At 42.6% G+C, this 26,781-nt stretch overlaps 1 protein-coding gene across 1 annotated transcript in view; it reads left to right on the top strand.

Annotated features, from left to right (window-relative positions):
* The window catches only part of NCKAP5 (NCK associated protein 5), a gene marked incomplete at both ends in the record, with an annotated part of 755,695 nt that overhangs the window by 559,994 nt on the left and 168,920 nt on the right, over positions 1-26,781 (top strand). Inside the window, 2 exons of the mRNA XM_080918408.1 lie at positions 8,630-8,668; positions 15,093-15,212. Of these exons, the coding sequence (XP_080774534.1) occupies positions 8,630-8,668; positions 15,093-15,212 (159 nt within the window). The remainder of the gene's footprint in view (positions 1-8,629; positions 8,669-15,092; positions 15,213-26,781) is intronic.

Here is a 26,781-nt window from a genome sequence, read left to right as displayed (position 1 = left end):
CATGAAATATCATCTTCAAAAAATAAAAATATCTCTAACTCTCTGATCTGGATATTGTGTGCCTGGGTTGGACTTAGGAATCTTTACTTGAACACTTTCAGACACATCTTTTATTAGAGAGGTCTACACCATCTCTACGTTCGCCATCTTGGTAATGCAAGAGGAACACAATCTACTCCTGGTTTTCTCAGCCTCTGGTACATGCCTGACTCCTCTGGTCAATGCCTCTGTTCTGACTGCCATTATTACTCAGAGGCTCAGTATAATTCTCAGCCCACATGAAGTGTTTAATGCATGTTTGTTAAATGACTAAATGAATAGATGGAAGGGGAACAGCAGGAAATTAATTTCCAAATTGTTTTCTTGCAATCCCACATATGCACTTAGACTAATGCCTTCCGCTATCTCCTCAGAGGAGGCAAACAGGCATTTATTATGCACCAACCCTAAACACATTCCAAAGAATAAATACTCAGAACGAAATGAGTAGACATACTTAAAGACCAAATTGAATTTGAAGAGGCCATATGGACCTTGGCTAGGGAAGACTGGGGTTCAGACATTGTCACAGCTGCTCTGTCTTGTAGTATTGCAAGTGTGGAGCTCTCTCGTTTTACCTTACAACACTCTTACACAAAATAAAGGAATGTCGGCTAAGGCTGAGTCTCATTGGGCAGAGTGCTTTCATAGCATGCCCAAACTTCTATCCCCAGCACCTCATCTTGATGCGCACCTGTAGTCTCAATACCCCAGAATCAAGGTCATCTTTGGCTACGTAGAGAGTGTGAGACCAGCTTGGGCTACAGGATACTGTGTCTCAAAACTCAACCCTCAGAAACAAAAGGTTTCTGAGGGTGCTGTGTGACTGACTTATGATTTCATGTCATGAGCGCACTGGCACACACACACACACACCTCATGCTTTTGTTGTACTAACTCTCCAACCCCAATAAACCCATTTAGTTACACACAATTTAGTTACAGTATTGATAAGCTGTACATCTACATTGGGCAGCTTACACTACACCGCTCTATTTCCCAGCTATGAGATCCCTTGTTACTTCCAGATTCTCTGGGCCATGTGGTTCTGCTCCATCCTTCTTCTACCTCCTCTTCCTCTGTCCTCCTCTCCTTTTCCTCCTTTCCCACTTGCCCATTTCTAAAACTTCCAGCCCCACCTTTTTCTTCTACTGTCCAATCAAAGGCTCTGAGCCTTTATTTGATCAGTTAAAATGGGGAGAAGATTCACATGAAATTCACTACTCATCTGGGCAGATGCTGTTGAGGAAGCAGAATTAACATCACAATACAAACAGCACCAGGACAATTCACAACATGCCTTTACAGATAAAATCCATTTTCCTCACTCTGATATGACAGGAGTGGCCTGCCCTCTGGGCCTCCCTCCTGACTGCATTTACCATTGATGGAATAACTACATTTGGTTCTGCCTAGCTTGCTTCTCTCACAAAACAGTCACCTCATACTTTTCCCTCAATTTCAGATGGTTCCCACGTTTTATGAATAAAGAAAGCCACTGTCTTTCCAGTCGCCATACATTAGCCTATGACAGCAGCACAAGCTGCCTGTGGATAAGTGTATGTGTGTACATGTGTGGGGGTATGGGTATGTGTGTGTGCACATGCATGTAAAAGCCAAAGGGCAACCTCAGATGTCATTCCTCAGGTGTTCTCCATATTGTTTTTTGTTTTTTTGTTTTTTTGAGATAGGATCTTTCACTGCCTAGAACTCACCAGATAGGCCAGGCTGGCTCGCCAGATAGCCCTGGGGATAAGTCGATCCCCACCTCCCGAGTGCTGAGCTTACATGTGCCAACATACTTGGCTTCTTTCCATTTTTAGTGTTTCTCTCTGTGTGTGATATGTCTATAGATATTTTCATTGGTGTAACACGTATGTGTATGAATACATGCATGAGCCCAAGGTTGACTTTGGAATAATCCTCAAGTGTTCATCTTCCTTATTCACTGAATCAGTCTCTCAATCGAACCATGGGTCACCAATATGCCTGGTCTCCCTAGCCAGCTTGCTGTGGGGATCTTTTGTTCTCCCACTAATGAGTCTGGGATTACTGATGGGCTGCCATGCCCACCTGTCATTTGTTTGGGCTTCACTTGCTCCTCACATGTGCATACATGTGTTTTGGCTTTACTTTAACCTCCATGTCATATCTTTAGCCCTGCACCTGGCTTTTAAAGTGTATGACCTGAGGGTGGAACTCAGGTCTTTATCATCCTTACAAGACAGGAACCTTATGAACTGAGCAATCGCTACAGCCTCTGGGTTCAAGGCTTTTGAATAACGATATGCAAATATTCTCCTTCTAGTCCTAAGCTGCCTCTATCTAGTAACCAATGTTCTAGAGGACAGGAAACCCCTCTGAAGTAGATTGTCAAAAACACACGTATTTTCAATTATATTGTAGTAACTTTGTTGGAGTAAGACTTGCTTTGTAAGAGAAGGTCTCCCATCAGCACCAGGGAGGGTGGAAGTAGGCACCAGGGGACTGCCGTCTTGGTCTTGGTTCAGTGACTTTTCATCCCCTCTAAGGACTGACTAGTCTGCAGCTTTAAGCCCCTCACCACAGGGGATCCCTGTGACCTGGTCAACTGGGTAAGAACTGGCTGAAAGTACCCTAGCTTGGTCTCTCACACAGGCCAAGAGCAGGCTCTTTTGGACTCAAATCACAGAATGATCAGCAGTCTTACCTTTTCTCTCTGTCTCTGGAAGGCAAGTGTCCAGAGGAAAAGTGGCCACTAACATCAAAACAAACAAACGAACAGCCAGGTGGGCTAGTGAGCCTAACAGTCTCCATGCTAATGAGGTGGAGACAGCAGCAGGCCTTGCAGTTCACTTGCTGTTCAGTGCAAGGGAGTGCTAAGGCATTGCATGACTGGATATATTCGTTTCTGACAGAATTCCCGCTGAAGAGGAAAGGAGCAGGTATGCTTTGTCTCCTCGGTCGAGAGCTGGGAAGTCTCCACAGAAAACCTGGGCAAGGTTGTCCTGCAAGCCAGCAGCAGAAGGGCTGTCGGTTCTACTCTGTGGACCTCAGGTCCCTCTGGCCCAGGCCAGCTGCTGTTCTGCCTTTTTTCTGAGAGAAGTTGCCGGGTACCCCTGGTAGTGATTTGTTCTCATTAGCTTGGCGTGGCAGGATGTGATTATCTGGTACCAAAGAGCTGAGGGCAGATTCCAAGAGCCTTGTGGGTAGAGGTATGTCCCAGGCATCATCATGTGAGCCGATTAGGGACTTAAGGTACTACATCCCAACACTAGCTCTGTCCGTCCGTGCACCTGGGACAGATAGGCATGAACACAGCAAGAAACCTAAGAAGCCACCTTTATTGACCATAGAGAGAAAAGCGTTATAACCTTCCTTCCACAGAGAACCCCTGAGTCCTTCTGGTGATCCCACCGCTGTGTCAGCAGCTACAGAAATATTGTTCAATTTTCAGGTAAAGCAAACAGTTGTCCATAGAGCATGCCAGAGGGAACCGCGTCCGATACAGTCAGTAAGCCCACCAGGCAAGGAGCTGGATTGCAGAGATATAGCATATCTCCTCCCGTGGGCTGTTAAGGGTAGGATATTACTCTATGTCCTCCATTAAATCATAGATACAGCCATTTTATGTGACCACTGTTAACACCGAATGGCTTAAGAGAGCAACCGGTTTGGAGGAAGAAAAGAAAATATTGATATTCGGCAGTTTTATGAGCATGTAAATCAAATCCAAGGCTTGGGTTTTTTTAAGTAAATTATTTATGGTTTGAATTAACTTCTGTATATTGTTCTCCAATTCTGCCTACATAGACAGCTCAAGTCTTCTATTTTCCATCATATGCCAACAGTAAAGCAGGTGATGTATTGTTTGACTTTAAACTCTCAGCTACTTATAAATTGGAATGAATGTTTAAAAACTCCCAAGATTTGGGGGCTGGGAGAGGTCTCAATCTGTAAAGTATTTTTCAACACAAGCATAACTTAGTTTGATCCCCAGAGGCCACATAAAAGACTGGGTGCATTTTTGTGAGCGTTAACACAGGGCTAGGGGTGGAGGCTGGCAGATCCCTGGCCAGAAGGTGGAGCCCAAATCAAAGCTCTCCAGCTATTGTAAGAGACTCTGACTCAAAAACTAAGAGAGACAGTGATGGAGAAACCACCTGAGGTCAGTCTCTTGACTCTAAATGCATTGTACATACACAGTCACTGAACCATACATATTAGAAATGTATACAAAAGACAAGACTCTTTGGTCTCAATGAGAAACTTGCCATGTTTATTTCATGCCAACAGGGTAAATTTGGAAAGGTTTTACTGAGCAAAATACCCTTTGTGCATACACTTTAACTGATAATTTATGGATAGTCTTGATTGTAACTATTTACTTCCTGTGGCATAAATGCCTCCTGGCCAACACTCAATGATAGCTTATGTTTTAATTTTCTCTGAGACTTGCTGGTAGCCAACTGTCATGAAGGATGTGTTGTTTTGTCAATATTGAGTTAAGAAACAATTAAGCCCTATGAAAACATTCACACACAAAATATTGCATGATGAGAGTCAGGCGCACAGAGCTGAGCATCCCCCAAAATAAATGTGTTACCCAGAGCAAAAGTAGATTAAAAAAAAAAAAAAAAAACCTCCCAAGATCTCCGGCTGAATCTGAGAATCACCACAGTAATGGCATATGTGAACCATGTGACCTGTTTTATGGTGTGATTGTAGCCATCAGCCTGTGCTATATGCTTTCTGTAGATGGCCACGCCCCAGATGTCCAGCTTCACAGGCAGAAATTCAGAAATTTCTTATTGAATGACTGAAAGAGAAATGGATACAAAGAAGTGTACTGTATATTCCATCGTAGCTATTTTATTGGTTTTCATTTATTCTTTTATTTGTGCATGTGTTTTTGCATGAGTGTATGTGTTTATATGTATGTGTGTGAGTGTGCATGTGTATGTGTGTGTAAATGTGAGAGTATGAGTGTTAAGGGAAAAATGAAGAGAGTGGGGGGCATATGGCCCATGGAGGTGTGGCAAGGCCCGAGGGCTGGTCTCTCTGGGGGACCCATGTTGGGAATCCATTCCCCCTGAGGGACCAGCCACACAACAGTATAGTACAGAATAGAGTTTATTCAGGTAGGTCATGGGAGAGTTAAGAGGGTAGTAGAGAGAGAGAGAGAGAGAGAGAGAGAGAGAGAGAGAGAGAGAGAGAGAGAGAGAAGTAGAGGAGTAGAGGCTGGCCATGAGCACGTGGGGAGAGAAGGGGGAAGGGAAAGGGAAGAGGAGGGGTAGGAGTGGGAGAGCAAGGCTGCAAGAGCACAAGAGCAAGAGAGAGACAAGGGGGCAAGCAGCTCCTTTTATAGTGTAGGGTCCCTGGGGCAGAGCGTACCTGGCTACTTCTGGGTAATTGAGGAGTGGGGTATAACTGGCTGCTGTTAGGTAACTGAGGGGTGGGGTTTACAGAATCCCAACAATGAGTATGTGTGTGTATGTGCATGTGAGTGTGTGTGTGTGTGTGTGTGTGTATGTGTGTGTGTGAGTATGAGTATGTGTGTGTATGTGTGTGTGTGTGAGTATGAGTGTGTATGTATGTGTGTGTGAGTGTGAGAGTATGAGTATGTGTGTGTATGTATGTGTCAGTGTGAGTGTGTGTGAGTATGTGTGTGTGTGTGTGTGTATGTGAGTATGAGTATGTGTGTGTATGTGTGTGTGTGTGAGTATGAGTGTGTATGTATGTGTGTGTGAGTGTGAGAGTATGAGTATGTGTGTGTATGTATGTGTCAGTGTGAATGTGTGTGTGTGTGTGTGTGTGTGTGTGTGTGTGTGTGTGTGTGTGTGTAGGAGTGCCTGCCTCTGTGAGTGCATAAAGAGAACAGAAGAGGATATCAGATATCATATGTTCTCTAGCATGTTCTGCCAACTCCTTTGAGACATGGTCTCTCCCTGAACCAGGAGCTACTATTTTGTGGCTAGCCTAGAAGCCAGCAAGCACCATGGGTTTTCTCATTTCCAGCCACCCTCGAGCTGGGGTTACAGGTGCTCACATGCATATCCTATTCCTTATGTGGGTGTTGGGAATTCGAACTTCAGTATACATGACTGTGCAGCAATCCCTCAGAACCTCTGGAATATCTCCCTAGGCCAGTGAATCTCAACTTTCCTAATGCTGTGACCCTTTCAAATAGTTTCTATTGTGGTGACCCCCCCCCCACCATAAAATTAGTTTCATTGCTAATTCATCACTGTAATTTTGTTATGTTATGAATTGTAATGTAAATATCTGTGTTTTCTGATGGCCTCAGGTGTTCCCTGTGAAAGGGTCATTGGACCCCCAAATGAGTTATGACCTACAGGTTGAAAAGCACTACTCCATGTGCTTAACTCTGATTTTTATGTTTGTCAGACTCAGATATAAACAATGGTTTGTAATATGTACTTTACACAAACAGACAAACAGACACACACGATATATAGCATACAAATTACATTGTATATACAGCATATATAACTAACTAAGTTCTAAATCTTTATATTGATTTTGAAGAAAATATCTCCCCTATGTAGCCCCGGTTGAGCTAGAACTTGAGATCTTGCCCTAACCACTTCAGAATTCGGTCCCTGGGCATAGACCACTACACCCTGTCTGCCTACTTTAATTAATCACAATTAATTTTGTCAAGAGTGTCTATATGGTACATAACTTTAAGTCGATACTGAAGGTTAGTAATAGACATTCTTAATCGTGTTTTCAAATCTTCAATAAAAATACGATCTTAATACATAGGTTGAGAAACACCTAAGAACTGTGTGGAGGGCTTGTCCGAGCTTTGAAGACTCAGAGACACACTGTTAGGTTTACATGTGGTTTCAGCGTGATTAACATTACATTCCGTTCCCTCTCGTAGGCACTGATATGGACTAGAATACTAATGTTGGCTTAGCTTAATTATGATTCTTGTCTTTGGTTGAGGAGGAATCTAGCTTTCTCTGAGGTCCCAAGCTGCTTGAAGAAAATTAAAATTCTGTTAAGACATTAGTGATGGCTCAGGCTAGGACTCCCCTGATACAGTGCCTGCCTAGCATGTATTAACCATGGAATCCATCCCAGCATGACATACACCGGGTCTGGTGGTACATGCCTGTAATCCCAGGTCAGAAGTTCAAGGTCAATTTTTGGCTACTTAGGGGATTGTAGATAGTCAAATATGCATAGCAGCTTTGCCTCACATACAATATAATGCTGAGAAGGATGCTTGGTATATGTTGCAGGAAACTCAGAATAATAGTGTCTCTGGTACCTGTTCATTGGAAGTACAGCAGCAGACAGCAGGAACCATGAGAAGATCAGCACAAGGCCTTCCCTGTTTTTCTGCCTAAATATGCTTTATGATGCTTGCCAAGATAGCAATCATTTTTTGGATTAAGATATATGAATAATACAAGGTAGTAAGTTTTGTTACAGCATTCCTTCTATGTACAGAACAAACATTTGATGATGTTCATCTCCCTCTTATTCTACCTTGTCCTTTTTCCTCCATCCTCTCTCTTCCCAAATCGCCCTTCCTGCAGTTTCATGTCTTTATTAAAAATATCAGTCCCATACATGACAGAAAACATGTCATTTTATCTTTTCTGAATCTGGATTATTTTGTTTAACATTCTTTCCTATTTTTTTTTACTACCAACAAGATTTCATTCTTTAAGGATGAATAATATCCATTGTGTAGATATACTACATTTTTTTAATTCATTTGATGGATACAAAGTCTGATTTCATACATTCTTCATAGCACATGTGCAGGCTACTTGAGTTTTGGCCCTTTGAGGATATCGCCATGAGCTATAAAGCTGGGCTCGATCTGTAATCACTTTTAGGCCCATACAGAAGGAAGGAGTGTTAATCTGCCTCCTTTCTTCTTACAGACGCCACTAGATCAAAGATAAATAGTCTGCTTGTATCTTACTAGTTGGAACTATGTCATTTGTGAAGAAAGGAGACCTGGGATGTGCCCAGTCCCCAAGGTCAAAACTCCCAAGATGGGATTCTTCTACTTCGGAATAACTTAACAGCTACCAGGTTCTATCTCAAGTGGCAAACACTAGAGTAGGATTAGGGAAAGACTGAGGAGCAGCATGGGCTACACAGGAAATGGGCTGCCCCATTCTCATCTGTGTATCTTTCTCTGTTGCCAGTCATTTTAGATGGAGCAAGACAGGTAAGGAATAGGAGTGTCAACAAAGATAGTTACCAGCGATGCAGGGAAACTGCAAAGATCATTAGGAAGGGGTCTCTTACTGTTTATTTTTGTAGCTTTTGTGGAGTGCATATGGAAAGAGATTATTTCCCCAAATATGAAAATGTGAAAGTCACGGTGTTAATTTTTTTCCCAGCAGTATTATCATTATTAGCCACAAAGTCACCTTTGGATATAGTAAAATGTTACCCAGAAGGATATGCTTGTTATGCAGAGAAAGATCTTTTATGGGTAAAGGAAGGACGACTATGAGGGGCTGGGCTCATTACAGGCTGGAAGCTGTGGAGGACTTCTTAAATGAGTATGCATTAATAGTTCGTTATAACCAACAACTTCCTTCCTTCTTTATAGGTAGCCAACCAAGTTGTTCGAGCTCTACTCACTCAAAAGGTAGGTGTACCTTCTGCCTTTTACTTTGAAGTACTAATGTGGAATACCTCTTACACAGCCAAAGGTTAGATCTGCAAGGGTGTGTGTGTGTGTGTGTGTGTGTGTGTGTGTGTGTGTGTGTGTGCTGCATAAGAAGTAATACCAACACATAGCTAATTTATTCATACAGTTTAAACTCTTGAGAAAATGAAAAGAAGCTGTCCTAGTTTCACTTCTGTTGCTGTGACACACAGTCACAGAAAATATTTATTTAGCTTAAAATTCCTGATTACAGTCCAATGTAGAGAAGTCAAGGCAAGAACTGGCATTATTAGATTCATAGTCAAGAGCAGAGGAAGTAAAGACATGGATCCTTGCTGCCTTGGTCTCAGCTAGCTTTCTTTTGTTTTATACTTCTGGATCTCTGCCTAGGACATGATACTGCCCACAGTAGGCTGGAATATACCACTTAGAAATTAAGACAGAACCCCATAAATTTGCATGAAGACCACCCTAATTTAAACAATTCATCATAAGACTCTCTTCCCAGATAGGTTGGGCCAAATTGACAATTAAACTGACCAGCACAGAATCCTTTTTTAAAATGAAAGACTCTCAGGTCCCAAAAGAAATAGCAGAATCCTGGATTTATGTAAAGAAGTTGGTGGGTCATTCTAGTTCCTAGGACAAGAAAGTCGTTTGAGGCCTTGGACTCAACAAGTGGTCTTTGAGAGTACAAAGTGTTTTAATTCCCTAAACTGAATGCTTTTTCTATGGAATGGGCATGTATATAAGACCCTTTTCTCTCAAGATCATGGGGTAAATCTGAGAGGAGAATATGGTCAGAGTTACTTGGGTGTTATTTTGGAATCAATACAAAATAAACATAAAAACTCTCATCATCTCCCCTGCTGTCTGTACATTCAGCCTCCACACATAGGACCTCAGAGCCAGAACTATTTAGTAGCTACTTTCCTCATTGTTGTGACAATACCTGACCAAAGAAACTTGAGGACAAAGTGGTTTAATTTGGCTTCCAGTTCAAGTACTCAGTCCATCAAGATGCAGAAATCACAATCAAGGGAGCATAAGGCAGCTGTTCACACTGTATCCACAGCCAGATTGGAGCAACTGGTCACATTGTATCTACAGCTGAGGATTGGAGAGATGAGTGTTGGCCCTGGGCTTGCTTTCTCCTTCATATACAGCCCAGGCCCAGCCTAAGGACGATTATCCTGTATGGAGGGAGGGTTTTTCCAACCTCAATATTGTCAGACTAGAAATCCTCTCACAGACATTTTGAAAGGCTTATTTCATAGATGATTCTAGATCCTGTCAAGTAGACAGTCTATATTAACCATGGGAATCACAGTCGGAGTGAGTAAGTACATGTTTGTCCAACTTTGACAGATTTGGCACATTTTATTCAGTGATTCTTATCCTAGCCACTTCTCACTAAGTCTAAACTCTTGTTCCCTGGGACTTTGTTTATTCTAAAAATGTCTTCAAAGTATAAACTTTTCTAAAATAATTCCCTGCTTCTGTATCATGCCCTAAAGGTGTGGCTGTGGAGAGCTAAGTAATTTGTGCTATGGTGTCTTAATAGAAAAAAACTTTATCAGGCATCTGCCATGTCTCACAGATATTCTTAAATATTATTTAAATTTATACTGCACATAAACTGTGATGGTATTTCTGCTAGACTTCTGTAACTTTTCCTTTAGCAAGTATTTATTAACTGTTTCACATTTGATATCACCAGCATGTAAATAAAGACATCCAAGTATGTTATTTAGAGCTCGGTTCTGTTGTAAGGAACAGACTTGTACAATAGCAATGGCTGACATCAGCTAAAAGACTATCTCTTTCTCATTAATAAGTCACTAGGTCGTCAGTGCCGGACTGATGTTATCGCTCTGAGTCCATGATGTCTCCGACTCTTCTCATTTTTCCTGTGTGATGAATCCACAATTTCCAGTTCTAACTAATGTTCAAAAAAAACTGCTTTATTTAGCTCTAGTCATTGTGCCTGCATTCCAATCATCAGAATAAAAAAGAAATGAAGAATTTCTACAGGGTAGCATGCCTGCTTTCTTACCAACAAACAAAACCTTTATGTACATCATTTTTTTTACTATCTGTCTATATGCATGGCTGTATGTGCACCTTAGCATGAATATGTAATAAGAGGATCTCCTTCCACCATGTGTGCAATGGCTTAAGAATTATCCACTGAACCATCTCACTATCCCCTGTCATGTGAGACAATATCTAGATGCTTCCATATGTCAAGAGTCTATCTCCTTGAAAAGATTTTAATCACAGGGCCACACCCAAGACTGGTAAATGGGTTTTTGCTGTAGTTAAATGTCCAGAAGACAACTAGTTGTTCTTTTACTGTGGAAGAAGGTGAAAATAAGGTGCTAGTGAATAGACCCAGTTTTCTGCACAGTGTGCCGAGGTGCCCTTGTCTCTTGAAACCTTTGATTTCTTGGTTGTTTTCTACTTGTTGAAAACTCCTCACTCACTTTATTCCTCTGCAGCCTGTGCACGGCCCTCAGAAACACTTCTTCTTGTCTCTTTAATGGTGTCCCAGGGGTATGGTGCAGTGCAGAAGAAAGCAGGGTCTTCAGGTTAGCCACCAAAAAGTAGCCACACAAATCTATATAATAGCTGGTAAACACATCCATCTACCATAGTGGAAAGGGATTTGTAGGTACAGAGAAGAGCTACCATGGGACAGCATGCCCTAAGAATTTCACCAAACTGGAAGTCATGCAGGGGTTCCTGGAGCATCCACAGGGTCACATTCTGCTAAATATGCACCTCCAGGTTCTTACAGGACCCTAAAATTGCTTCAAAAAGACAGAGATTTCTCTTTGGCTATGAATAGAACAAAGCTGAGTGTATAGCTTGGTGAGTAGAGGCTTTATCTAGAGTACAGTGCTTTCCGTTCTCAGTATTGCATAAGCCTGACTCCGGCACAGGATTTGTAGTTTCAACAGTCAGGAGAGGGGGCAGGAACATCTGAAGTTCAAGGTCATTCTTGAATACTTAGGGTGCTTGGGCTATGGGAGACCATCTCAAAAAAAAGATAATTGGGGGAGGGATAAATGCTACCCACATTCAAATGAGAAAATTCCAAACACAGATGTAGTTGGCACAGGTTATATGACAGAAATTGCCAGTCATTTCTGTCTGTTGTTTTTCTCTCTCTTTTTCTCAAATGCCCACACATGCACATGGACACACACATACACACACACACACACACACACACACACACACACACCAGGAATAATTTAAAAATAATACAAAAATGTATAAACAACCACATCCCTATAACATCATACAAGGATATGCATGTGCATGTGTGTATGTTTGTGCAGTGCCTGGGTCCAGAAGGAACTGAATCTCTTGGAACTAGAGTTACAGGAAGTTGTGAGCTGACCAACATGGGGGTGCTGGAAACTGAATTTGATCCTCTGGAAGAGCAATCTCTATATCCCTGAATGATTCAGTGTTAAGATGTGTCATCTTTTATGACACACAAAAACCTCTTTCCCATGGCTTTCTTTCAAGGGCAGTCCTAAACCAACATTACTCTTGGCAAGAGTTGTTCAGACTAACACCCAGATGATACAATTCAGCAACACTGACAAGAAGCCTCTGCATGTGAACAGCACAGAGCCATTTCTCTCGCACCATACGCTAGGCTGGACAATCAAATTGTCCCCAGGCTTCCTGCCTGTGTTCCCACTATTAACCTTCACTGTTCCTTAAATGATAGAAGTGACCATGGAAATTCAGGTGTTTGTATAAAAACTCTCTATAGAAGATGGAAAGATGGCTCATTGGGAAAAGGCACTTGCCGCCAAGCCTGAGGACTTGAGTTCAGTTATCAGGGACACTTGATGGAAGGAAAGAGATGTCTCTCAGTCCTGTGACTTATACTCATACACTGGACACACCCATCCTAAAAGCCGTGGAAGTAAAAACTCAGCAGAAGACCTCTTCATTTCCGTTCTCTCACCCACCGGAAGAATGCCTGGCTTTGCACCTGTGCTTCCAGGCAGTTTTAACGCAGTGGCCTCCTGTCCCCTTTCTCCTTACAAGCCGACACCTCTCTGTGTGCCTTCCCTGTTGCCTCCTCCGAGTCAGAATGCTTGTGTTTTCCCAGCCGATGGGCAGTATTAATTTTTATCTGCTCCGTAGTCAGGTTTTATTAATTACTTAATTAGTAGTCGTGGAAACAATTATCATTGAGAGCAGAGAGTGTTATGTGCACTGGCAACAGAAATTAGCATTACATGATAAACAGAGGTTGAATGCCTTCAAAGAAATGGTGGAGTGTCTATGTACAGACTACACACTTCTGCCCTCTGCATTGCTTTCCTGGGTTCTTCATTCCAACCACACATCTGGGGACACAAATCAGCTAGAACCATTGTCCGTGATCACATAGGCTGCTCACACAGCTTGGACATACCTGATAGCTGGGCATAAAGTGAGGAGCAGCAATGCAGGTTGTCCTCTGACCTACATACACATGTGTCTATGCATACAAGCACACATGAGCACACACATACACACACACCTCACATCATACACATTCACACAAAGTCTTTTAATAAAGGTGGGTCAACCCTGAGTTGTGGAAAACAGTGCTGCCTACCAGAACTCTCTCTAGCCCTTAGGACCTATGTGAGCCCTTTCCTGTAGGGGTCAGAGAACAGGTATCCATCTGCCCAACTTGCTGAGAAACTGAGTTCTCTGTGTTATGCAGGTTACCAGGGATTTGACAGCATAATCTCCTCTAAAATTTATAACAAACACGGCAAAATAAACACTATCACGTCCTAAGCCCATGCTGTGTGCAGTGGTGCATTAAGAGAGAGTAAGGCAGTGGAAACAGGACTGTGCTGTGTTGTGGCTTTTCTTATGGATACGTCTGTTAGCTGACAAGACAGGTCTACAGCAAGAAGATGACGGGAACACAAAGTGCTTTATGCTTAGGGTTGCAGCAGAGGCAATGAGGACTTGATGGGGTCTAAACAAGAGAAGAGTCACCATGAGTGCCGAGTAAGATGTCTGAAAAGGGACATTGAAACTGCTGTCAGACATTCTGACAGCAAGTTGGAAACCAGCCATAAAAGGCAGCAGTGGATAGACCCTGAAATGGAGGAAGAGACCAGATTTTGAAGAACCTTGAATCTGGGCTTTGCGTTTGAAGTTTATCAGAGAGGGCATCACCACTGAACTCACACAAGGGTTGGTATCACAGCCCGGGAGGGAGGCAGCCCAATTGTGGAGTCCCCAAAGGCCCTATTCAGCAGGTCCCCTGGGCATGAGCTGGGGGAAAGGTCTTGGAAGGACTTGAACTGTTGAAAGTAATTGCTCCTAACAGTGGCACAAAAAGGGATAACTGACTGTGTCACTTCCCTTGGACTGAGCCCAGAGTGCCCCTAGACATCCTGTTTGAAGGATGGGCAAAATACAGTGCTAGTTTAAATGCCTTCATTTATGACTAGACAGAGAGCCCAGTCAGCAAAATGCTTGCCTTGCAAGCGTAAGGAACTTAACCCCAAAGTGTGTGTGCAAAATGCAAGCAGCGTGGTCCACTCGTGTAATCTCCACACTGAAGATGTGCTACCTGCCTAGCCTACTGAGCAACATCCAAGCCACTGGCAAACCACCCCCAAATAAACCTTCAGATGCAGCAGCTTTGAAAACTACTGGTGAACTTAACTAAAGTCTTCTAAATTTTTATTTTCATTCTGTGCCAAGCAACGATCTAAGAGTGCTATTCCTCTAACCAGGTTTCCTGGATGGTACTCTAGCAAATAAGGTACAGAAACACACACACACACACACACAAAACTTTATTCGGAGTTACTCCTTTCCAATAAATGCATCAGTGACTACGTGAGTCACAGTCCTGAGAATCTCAAATCATTTCCCTAAGTGACACGGGCATCTTCAGCTGAAGTACAAGCTGCTTTAGTTCATCAGCTCTCTAGTCATTATAAAAATACTGTTGTCCTTGCGGTGTGTGCATGGTGATTGCTTTTATGAAGACATCGAAAAAGCATAATACACAGGTAGAAACGTAAATTGACTTTTTATCACTGAGATTTACCGCCTTCAAAAATAGCGGACTGCATTAATGCATTTCTGGTTTCAAGGTGCTTTATTTATTTATTTTGGTACGATTGGTCTTCCCTGAACATAACAATTCTATCAGACAATGGTCCGTGGAAGAAAATGTTGTTCATGACTTATTTTTCCAGAGGCCTTGAAGAATAGAATGTTACTTTTTTCTAATGTGTTTGAAGTATCATGCAAAATACAGCTATAATATGCAAAGACATCTTTTGGTCAGACTTTCTTTTCCCTCTTCATGTTTTTTTTTTTTTTTTTTTTTTTTTTTTTTTTTTTTTGGTAGGATCTAAGGGAGGAATGTTTAAAGTTGAAAACGAGAGTGTTTGACTTGGAACAACAGAACCGAGCACTCAGCATCCTGTTTCAACAGCGAGTCAGACCGGCTTCTGATGTACTCCTCCAGGTATGTGTGCGGGAGGGGGAAGTGCCCTTTGTGCCCGAAAAGCTCCTGAGGAAGCTGTTTGCATTCAAAGCCTGTCAGCCTCCCCAGGTGTAAGGCATATTGCACCAAAATCCCAGTGCCTTGCTGTCTCAGGTGGTGTCCTTAACAGTGACTGTTTCTCAAATTCCCTACTTTGGAAAGTTTTATTGTCATTAAAAATAAAAAAAAAAAAAAAACTCCAAAGAAGAGGACATAGGCAAAGGAAAGATGAGAGGGGTCGGTCCTCTGGGCTGGAGAGATGCCGTGGTTACAGTCTGCTAAGCATGACTACTTATGTTTAGTCCCCAGGACCAGCATTTATAAAACCAGGCGTGGTGGGCAGGTGGCTCTTTGGCTAGTCTAGCCAAAGGGAGGGTTCCAGATAAAAGCAAGAGACCCTGTCTTCTGTAACAAGTTCCTAAGGAACAACACCTAAGGCAGGCCTCTCACCTCTACATCCAAGTATATACATATACACATGCTTGAACACACACACACACACACACACACACACACACACAGAATGTATTCTCCAGTAACCTAAGCAGAACTGTAACATAGAGTTGGGATACCATGGCTCTGGGGAGCAGCATTGCACCCTTGGATTCTGTGGCAAGCAAGAAAGTTGGGGAGCAGTGAAGCCATGTCTTTGCTTTGAGCTCTCTATTATGCAAGTGGCAGCTGGGATTCTTGCAAACTGTGACTTTCTTTGCAGCTTTGGGCCTCTCACCATGCTTCCTGGACTGTGTCTTAGTGACTCTTCAGGCTCTTTGTCTGAAAACCCTCTCTGCCCTGTGTCCTTAGGTACCTTCCCAACATTCACAGGACTGTTTGCGTTTGGAACCAACAGTGGGGAAACATGAGAGAAATGCCATGTGGTGGGGGGCATATGATTGGCACAGGAGGGCAGAGGCTTAACCTTTGCTCTTTCCCACCCCGCCGTTCTTACAGCACATGTCTATCCACACTAGCTCCCATGAGCTCTGCTCAGAGCTTTTCTGGCCTATGCTGTCAGAAACAGTGGTATGGATTCACAGGGGCCTGAACAGTTTGTCAGAGGCAACTCAGAAGTTGCTTGCTTTCATAGAGCAGAAACTTTTTGATCTTTGAGACTACTGGCCAGCAGCAGAAACCGCTGTCTGTAGTCTATGGAGGGCTATTTGAATTTAATCTATATAAAAGAGGTTTTTACACTAAACACTGGAGAGATATTCAGGGTGTAAATCGCCTGTATGCAAAGGGTGGCACACATCTGTAATTCTAACAGGGTAGATCCCTGGAGCTTACTAACCAGCTCAGCAAGGTGTGGTCCAGCAAAGAGAGACATTTTCTCCAAAAAGATGGATGGAAGCATGGGGAAGGCCACTTGAGGATCTTCTCTAGCTCTCTCTGTCTCTCTGTCTCTCTGTCTCTGCCTCTCTCTCTCTCTCTCTCTCTCTCTCTCTCTCTCTCTCTCTCTCTCTCTCTCTCTCACACACACACACACACACACACACAAATTACATTAAGCTAAAGTTAACTCCTAGCGCTCCGCTATAAAAATACCAAGGAGTACAAAAGCTTGTGCACACTACATTGGACAGTGTTTGAGTAGAGCTTCCCATCAGAATTAGAAATTCTCCTTGAAATGTTTGCTCAGTGGTTGAGTTCCTCACCTGTTCTCTGCATTTTGGTATAACCATCTTAGTACTCCTCTATGGAATGGTGCGAGGCTGAAGTTCATAGAAGGAAGCAGAGTTAGTAAAACAGTATCAAGAGTTAGCTCCACCCCTAATTTAAAATAGGAGAGCTCTTTTGAATTCCAAAGCAGATCTCATCCCAGAAATTGATTTCCTTCCTGCTTTATCTGTTGGAACATAATTTATAATTTATAGCTCAGAAGTTGTTGGCAGGCCAGGGAGAAATAGTGTGATTTCAATCTTTTTCCGGACCCAGTCACCGTCAGTGTTTGTCATTGGGGACCATTTGTGAGAAGCTCTTTTTTTTTTTTTTTTGCAGTTTTACAATCAAGATCTGTTATTGTAATTACATTTAACAGCTGTTGCCTGCTCGTGAATTTTTCTGTTTTGCTTGTTTTAACTCAAATCTTTTCTAGAGCAGTGTTCAGTCTCTGTTTATAAATCCTGATAGTTTATTCATAGAGTAAACACATGTGCCAGAGACAGTACAGATTTTTACATCAGCCCTCAGAAATTTCTGACACGCGTATGTAAGTGGCAAGGGCAGATGATCAAATTCTCTACAGCCCTGGGACTCTATTCATTGGGTGTTAGTTATAAAAGTTTATATGCTTCACCAAGGAATGTTTACTTCATGAGCCATCCTGCAATAAGGAATCCTCACAAACGGTGGCCTGTGTCTTAATTTGCTTTTCTCTTGTAGTAAAAACCATATCCAATACCAACTTTCACTTCTTCCACCAATTTTCCTCTCAGTTGTAGTCCATCATCAAGGGAAGTCAGGGCAGAAAACTTCCAGGCAAGAACTCTAGAAGCAGGAACTGAAGCAGAGACCATGGGGAACCCTGATTTGCTGGTTTCTCCTGGCTTGCTCAACTTTCTTATAGCACACAGGGCCACCAGCCCACAATGTGGTTGGCCTTCCTGCATCACTCACTCATTAATCATGACAGTACCCTATAGACACCAATCTTACAGAAGCATATTCTCAATTAAGATTCCTTCTTCCTAGATGTGTCCAGATTAATGTCAAGTTGACAGTCATGACAGGCGGTTAAGAGACCCATGAAGAACAATGATAGAATATAATGACTGGGATGATTAATGTTAACTTTCAGCTCATTAGAACATACAGTTGGCTGGGAACCAAGTCTCAGTGAAGGACTATCTAGATCGACTTGGCCTATGAGGGTTGTCTTTATTGCTTTAATGTGGGAAGATCCAGCCCACTGTGGGCGGCACCATTCCACTGGTTTGGTCCTTGGGTTTTATAAGAATAGAGGAATCTAGCTGAGTGCAGAGCATGCATGCATTCATTGTTCTTGACTATGGATATGATATGACGAGGTGCTTCAAGTTCCTGACATGACTTCCTCACAATAATGGGCTGTAACCCAGAAGCACTGGCAGAGTAAATACATTCTCCCCTAAACTGCTTTTTGTCAAGCTAGTTTACCACAGCAACAGAAATGAAACTAGAACACCTGCTGTCTAACACCTGTGTGTCATAGTCAGAGGAAATAGCAGGATTTGCGGTTGATCTATTCATTATTTCACTCACAACAGAGTTTTCTGATGTTGCTTTGGGGATTAAGTGAGAACATGCACTTACCATGGAGATAAAAGAGAAACCACCTGAGCTTGCTTCTCACCTATTGACACTTGGTAATTATTTGTTGAATAGGATAATGAATAAGCAGTAAATCCAGCCTGAGAGTTGGGAGACTGATTTGCATAAACATAAGGGAACTTTGAGCTCTTTTTTTTTTCCTGAAAATTTCTCATTTTATATGGATGTTCCATATCCTACGTATTTGTGCAGACTGTGTGAGAAAGTACAACAAACTAAGCATTGTGTACCTGGCTGTAAAAACTACAGACCCTACAGCTGCTCCCTGTGGGCTCAGGAAAGAGTTCTCTCCGTGGATATCAAGTCATTTCCTTATGTTTTAGGAAACTGGTTAAATTTTTCTCTGAAGAAGACAGCTCAATGATTCTTAACCATTTGATGTAGCCACCCCAAAGGCAATATAGAAAGATGGTGGTTAGATTCAGGGTGACTTAGTTAGGTAAATTGTGTCAGGAAGAGGCATTTGTAAGTCACAGGCAAATTTTAAAAAAAGAAATCAAATAAAAGGATAGATCTAAGAATTAGCTGACAGGTTCCAGGAGCTTACAAATAGGGCCGGGTAATGAGGTATAGTGGTGTCTGCCTTCAGTCATAGCAGTCAAGAGGCTGAGGCAGGAGAACCATTGATCTCAGAATATCAAGGGCATCTTAGGTAGCATACCACAAGTGAAATATCACCCACAGCTCAGTCCATTGCTGAGGCTCCTGAGCACTACCTAAAATCTAAAATGTGGAGCGTGGTAATGAGCTTTCTCCTGATTCTAGTTTGTGCCATGATATCTCTGAGAGTAGAAGTCATTGTAAATCAGGTTCAGGTGACTTTTTTTTTTTTTTAACTCCAATAATGATCAAAGTAAATTCTAAAAAACTGAGAAGTTAGTGTAGAAAATAAACTCCCGGGGTTGTTGTGTCAGGGGCTGGCATCTTAGTCCTGTCTGAGTCTATAAATAATCACAGCTAGATGAGTCAGAGGGTGTTGTGTCTTCTGGAAAGTCACACGGAACAACACTGTTTACTTCATCACTGCTGACCGCTATGGTGGTGCCCCCAGTCAGTTATCCTAAAGTTCTCTCATCCATTGGGTTAGAAGTTCAGCAAGAATGAATTATTTCAGTAACTCAGTTTGTGCAAAGTGTACATGTCATTGTAATTATGGAATTCCAAACTTAATAATGTGGGGCTGGCAAAATGGCTTCACTTGACAACCTGGCTTCAATCCCTAGAACCCACTTAATAGAAAAAGAATTGACTTCCACAAGTTGTCCACAGATCTCTCTATATTATGTGATTCAGCTGCCCGCCCCAGAAAAGGTTTTAAAATTAAAATTGTAACACGGGGCATGTGGCTCACACCTTTAATCCCAGCACTCTGGAGGTAGTGGCAGGTGGATCTCAGTGAGTTCGAGGCCACCCTGGTCTACTAGAGTTTCAGGACAGCCAGGAATGCTACATAGAGAGAAAAACAAAAACAAACAAACAAATAAAATTAAAATTGTAATTTTATATGAACTGTATTATCTAATAACTATGGTGGGTATCAGTGAGCTAGTTTTATAAAAAACAAATCTCAGTGTTTCCAACTCCTCTATACAGGCAAATGGAATCAAAGAATTCAGGACTGTGCTAAACATTGGTGTCTAACTATAATAAAGTTTCAAGTGATCATGAATTATATTAAATGTTGGAGTTTCTGCATGTGTACTGCTCCTCAAATATTTGTTAGTTCCCTTATTTGTTTGGCTTTTGTTTGTTGAGGAAGGATATAGTGAGTCATTTACTATATACATGGGACAAGCCCATACCAATGAGTTATATCACAGATCCTCAAATGGTTCTACAGGAAGGCTCCAACAACAAGGTCCATAAACAAGAAAGCATCTTTGTCTGTAACAAAATGTGACTGAACAAGCATGCAGAAATCACTATGTTACACCACATGCTGGGGAATTCAGAGCTTGTGCTGATCTGATCTTTTTCAATCCTATGTGATAGGGTTGAGTAGTGCCTCATTGTGTAGTGGGATACACATGGAGAGAAGCTAAGTCTCATAGCTGCACCTCACAGTGGGGAGAGGAGCTTCAATTTGGAAAGCTAATGAAACTGATTCTATCCGTACCCACTTTGGCCTCCATTTGGTTCTAACTCTTTTGGGAACTTTTGAATAAGCAAAAGAACTATGGTATGCATATGCATGCATGTGTGCATACGTGCATGAGTGCTCGCATGCAGGCAAGTGTGTGTGTGTGTGTGTGTGTGTGTGTGTGTGTGTGTGTGTGTGTGTTTCTGTGTGTAAGCATGGCAGCCAAAGGACAATCTCATGTGTCTCTCTCTCTGCCTTATTTTTTGAGACAAGGTATCTTCTTGGCCTGGAACTCAACAAGTAGAATTGGTAGTGAGCCCTGGAGATCCACCTTTCTGCTTCTCCAGCCCTGGGATTACAGGTGCACACCACTGCTCCCAGATTCATTTACATTGTGGCTAATGGCTGATCTCATGTCCTCATGCTTTTAATGCAAGGACTTTGCCAGCAAAACAATTTTTCATGCCCAAAGACCATGATTTAGCTTCCCATTCAAACTGATGAACAGGCCCATGTATGACAAGATGCATCTCAGAATGTTTTCGGTGCAGTAATAGCTAGGGTCCCTTATTGTTATAATTTCTAGACGGTCTCTGCCATCTAACTTTTGCCCCTCTTTTCTGTGTTCTGCCTGTAACACCATTCTTGTAATAGGATTTTATTCTCATGTATTCAAACAGAAGCAGTTGTGTTGTTATTGTTGTTTATGTTGTTGTTGTTGTTGTGCTTTCTGATTGGCATTTCAAAGCATCCTACTGCCTAAATCCATGTCATGAACACGGAAAGACCACCACTGTGTCTTCAGTTCATACCAAGGGAAAGAGGGTCGGACAACTTACAGCCAAGGTTTGGAGAGTTGCCATTAGTCCTTAAGTACATGTTTTAGCTTGTGCCTTTTTTAGTTTATTATTTCAGAGATGATGAGATGATAGGGTTGTAAAACTCTATACTTACTCTTTCCTTATTGGCTTTTGTTGTCCGCTTATCTCTCAGGAGAAGGACCCCCAATAGAAGAATTGTGTCTGCCAAGGTCTCCCACAGGCTCTAGCTGTGAGCATGTTCTTCCTACTTGCTAAAACTTTGGAGGTTTAGAAAATGTGGCTTTGCTATAGGAAGCATTTCACTAGGAGTAGGCTTTGAGGTTCAAAAGCCAAGTTACATTTACTCTTTCTGCTTCCTGATTGTGGTTCAAGGTGTGCGCCCTCAGCTCTTAGCTCCCTGTTCCTGCTTCCATGCTGTTCGTATCATCATGGCCCATAACCCTCTGAAGCCATAAACCACATTCTCTCTCTCCTTTATATGAGTTGCCTTGGTGAACAGTGATTTAGCAATACATTAAACATCCTCCTTCAGTCTCTGCATGTATGTGCGTAGACATGTGTGCCCTCACACACATGAGCACATACCAGAATCCATCGTAAGTGTACACCACCTACACAAATAGTGATAATATGATAAACCAGCAAACCAGTTATAGGCAAGGGACATGGAGGACAAGAGTGCTTCAGTAGTTATGGAGTTTGGGCAATGGGAGCTTTCTTTCCTCTTGTACCATGACCGCTCCTGAGCAAGGAGTTGACAGAAGAAGGCAGCACCTCCTGGCCCCTACTCTGCTAACATCAGTTTCTGGGATGGATCAGCTCTGCCCCTTAGCGACTTGATTACCTACTATACAGGTGTCATCCACCCTGCCCTGTGGCTCTGGTGTCTACAAAGATTCTCAAGGTGAAGAGGGGGCAGTTTCCTAGGGTTTGGGGGATGTTGAAATGGCGATGTAGCTGCTGGCAGTGAATCTGCTGTTCAGCATCATCAGAGGGTTTCAGTGGTACCATTATGAGTGCCAGTCAGATGTGAAAACATACAGGGAGTGTCCATCAGGGATACTGACTCTCACACTGAGCACCGGAAGGATATTAATTCGTCAGTGGACCAAAAACGGCCTCTCCGTGAGATAAGGGACAATGAAAGATCACATAGCTCCTCCAGGGTCAGACTTTCAATGATGAGTTGACAGGTCGGATCAAGTGAGAACCAATAGAGATTGGAAAGGATCTTCGGGGTTAAGGCAGAAAGTGATTTTTTTTTTCTCCCTTCACAGCACAGCCAAGACTCTAATAGACTTGCTTCCTCCTTCATGGTGTCATTTTTCTCTTTCTCTCTTCCCCCTACGCCAAGAATAAATAGTGTCACCCCATGGTGGGCAGGGTTGGATTTGCTTCCCCTGTGCCTTTGTGTCTGCCATTTCTTTGGTCACAGTGCCACACCGTCCCAGACCACCCCAACTTTGTCACCTCTCTTTGTCCTGTTAACCAACCACAGACATCAGTATCTTGAGACTTTTATGATCTTCAGAAAGACCAAATTACACAGTAACATGTCAGGTCTCTGTATTATCCCAAGAAAGCATATCATAAAATAGCTAGGATTTAATGTTGAGTGACAATATCATTATCCTGGTAGCAAAATTAACCCATCTCAAAACCAACAAAATATATGGAGGAAAGCCCGTGGACCATACATAAGAGTACCTACCTATATAACAGTTTTTAAAATTAACTTTTAATTTACATTTTAAATGTACATAGCATGAAGCAATTTAGTGTTTTTCAAAGTGTTTAAAATGATAACAAATTAATCGCCCATTGAGTTTAAGATACTAGGTCTTCTTGATTTTGTTTAAGCACCAATTTTCTATTGCAGAATAACTCACTTAGATTCTCTTGCTAAAGATTTGTATGGATTACATCTTCTGTCATTTCTATTAGGAAATGAAATTTAAAATCAGATAATATGACAAGGGCTAGAGAGATGGTGTGGTAGTTATGTGCTGTTTCTGCTGAGGGTCCAAGTTGCATTTCTATCACCTTCACTGGGTAACTTGCAACCGTTAATTCTGGCTCCAAATGATCTCATATTCTTTTACCCTCTGAGGGCAACTGAGTACACACAGTTGTAAGCAATGTATTTTAAAGAATACCTTCAAATAAAGTACTATAACAAACCAAAAGTATGTGACCTCCAAGAAAGGAAGATTCTGTCCCTTGGAGCCTGTGGTCCAGGATGAAGCCTGCGACAAACTGATGTGTTAAAGCCTCTGGACCACTGCAGTAGCAGAAGGAATTCAAGTTGCAAGGGTCTGAAGACCGCCTGGGAAGCCATTCAGGGTGAGGTCAGTGTCTAGAGGGAAGCTTAACAGGAAGCCAGAGAAACATGCTGTGCAAAGGCAGGAAACACTGCATCCTCTCTCCGCTCAGTCTTCTCCCAGACTCTGCGCTCCAGGGGCTCTTTTTCATTTCTGCTTCGACGCTGGTGTCTACATCCTTCTCCCTAACCTACATTGAATAATTAATATTTTAACTATGCTATAAAGTGTGTTCTACCCTTCTGCCCTTATTGCATGTATGTAAGTGTGTGTGTGTGTGTGTGTGTGTGTGTGTGTGTGTGTGTGCTTTGCTGGGATTTAAAGCTTGAGCATATCTATCTATGTGCATGTGTTGGTGAACATATATGGCCCCAGAAATTATCTTCAATTGCTCCTTCACCTAATTCATTGAGGCAGACTTTCAGCTAATCCCAGAGATTGGTTATAGGGGCAGTTTTGCCAGTCAGTTTGCTCTGGAGATCCCTTGTCACCGCTGGTGCTGATTGAGGCTGGAATTATATAAGAAGCCAAGCGGCTTCTGGGAATCTGAATTCCAGTTCTCAGGCTTGCCTGGCACATGCTTTAACCATCTCAGCAGAACTACTAGTCATTCTTAAAGCAAATGAGAGGTCTTACCAGCCTATCCCTGTGCAGGGCCTCAGTGCTGTGCAGTTATCAGGATGCTTAGGGCTGGTCCACAGCACTGTGCATGGACGAAATGTTGTGCTTGGAGTGTGATGCTCACTGCTGCTGTGGAAGGCATTCCATGCCCGTGACCCTCTGCTTCAGTGACTGAGCCTTTATATTTTCTCAGGGCCAAGACCCATGTCATACTTTCCAGTCCTCCCACATATAACATAAGCAGAAGGAAACCTTGATTGCTGATTGTGAGTTAATGATCCAGTGAACCCGTGGGATGAGTGTACTGCTTGCTGAGAAGAGGTAGAGAAAGGCTTCAGACAAGGCATGATTGTAGCCTAGGTCACAGGGCAGAGAGATGCCAGAGGTCCTTAAAGGACTATGTCTGTGGGCAGGGGAGAACGTTCAATTGGGAAAGTGTTTGCCATGCAAGCAAGGAAGGAGTTCAAACCTCAGAACCCATGTAAATATGCTGTATGGTGATACTTGTTTGTAACCCCAGTACTAAGAAGACAGAGAAGGGTTATCCCTTAAAGAATCCTTAGTGAACTAGATGAGCCTATTTGCTTCAGTGAGAGATCCTTTCTCAATAAGTAATGGTATCCTGAGGAACAAGGACATTATTAACCCCTGGCCTCCATGGGTACAGGTACACATATGCATACATGTGCCCCTATGTATACACATGCTGATTCCTAAGTATGCTCACACACAGAGCCCTCTCCGTCCCACACACATATAAACCCTGACCCACATGAAACATCATATGCACCCTCACATACATACACATGTGCAACATCACAGGCACTTGGACATGTGAACATGAACTCCCTCTGCATACATATACCTGCATACATGAATATGGACACATGTACAAGCAAGGTCCTGCATGTGGTGGGTGAGGAAGGTAGACATATAAATTTCACTCTTCCACGAAGTCGGGATGATTAGGGGAAATTTTTCTCCTCTTTAAGTAAGTTCTTTTTGTTGTTCTGACTCTTGTTTATTCTGTTTTTTTCAGTGTTTTCTTTTGCTGTGTCTCTGCCTTCTTTCTGTGTAACCTGCCATAGGGCCTCTGTCTTAGAATTACTAGCTCCTGCCTGTGGGAAATGGTTTGTTGGCAGCAAGTCTTCAGGCAGAGGGACACAGGCTGCCTTGCTACTTCCTGGGTGTAAGCTTGAATCCACCCCACCCAAAGCACTCTTTCTGTAAGCTTTAATACAAATAGAAGGTGCCCACCTTCCTGTTCCTCAGTCTCTTAAACCTAGACAACAGCCAAATATTGACATGTTCCTTTCGAAAGCATGGTTGGTGCCACAGAAATCACCGTCTCCCCAGAAACATTGAAGACGTCTTCTGTCCTCCACTCGGGTGTCTCTGCGTGCTGGGCCATGTGAGGGCGTGAGGAAATGCAACAGTGTACGTGGGCCCACAGTGCACATGCGGAGATGTTCACAATTTAAAGGAGCTGGACATACGAGGCTTTATGTACATACTCTCTGATTTTTATCCGGTCATTCTTCCAATTCAGTTGCTTTGCAACACTATGAATAGCCGAGTAAAGCTTCGAGTGGTTGTCACCTGCCCTGTGACCTTCTTGTCATTGTCTGTCTTAGTGATAGAGGTTTTTTTTTTTTTTTCTTCATTAAAAGCATGATGCACATGCTCAGAATACCCAACAGGGCTTTCCAGTCATAACCACGGTACAGCTAGCATGCGTGACTTCATGGTATTAACCGAAAGTCACTGAGGGGCTAAGGATACAGCTCAGTCTGTGCAGTGCTTGCCTTGCAAGCTTGAGCTTGAACCCTAGAACTCACATTAAAGTCTGAATGTGATGCTGTATACTTGTAATCTCAGCTCTGGGGAGACAGAGGCAAGTGGATCCCTGGGGCTCGCTGGCCAGCAAGCCTAGCTAAATCGGTAGCTATAGCAACCATCGAGAAACTGAGTCTCAAGCAAAAGTGAACAATACCTAGGAACAATAGCCAGTGCTGACCTTTGACCTCATACTCATGCACACATACATAGGTGCCCACCAAAGAATCCTGTTTAGAATATATATGTGGTACTATATGGTGTTCCTGAAGACAGATCTTTAGCACAGAGTTAGATATAAAGATCCCATTATTTAAGAAGGGGAAAGATACAGACAGTTGTGTGTTGTTTTAGTTCACCTGGCTTTGTGTGATAAAAATACCCTGATAAAAAGCAGCTTGGCAAGGTTTATTTTAGTTCACAATCTTAGTTTACACTTCCTCATTTCAGAAAAACCAAGACGGGAACTTGAGGCACCTTGTCATATCTGCAGTCAAGAGTATGAATGCGTACATGCTTATACTCACTTCACTTTCTCCATGGTTACACAATTTAGTACCCAA

Source organism: Micromys minutus (assembly GCF_963924665.1).
Source record: "Micromys minutus genome assembly, chromosome: 6".
NCBI lineage: Eukaryota > Metazoa > Chordata > Mammalia > Rodentia > Muridae > Micromys > Micromys minutus.
This window is presented reverse-complemented; position numbering and strand designations above follow the sequence as displayed.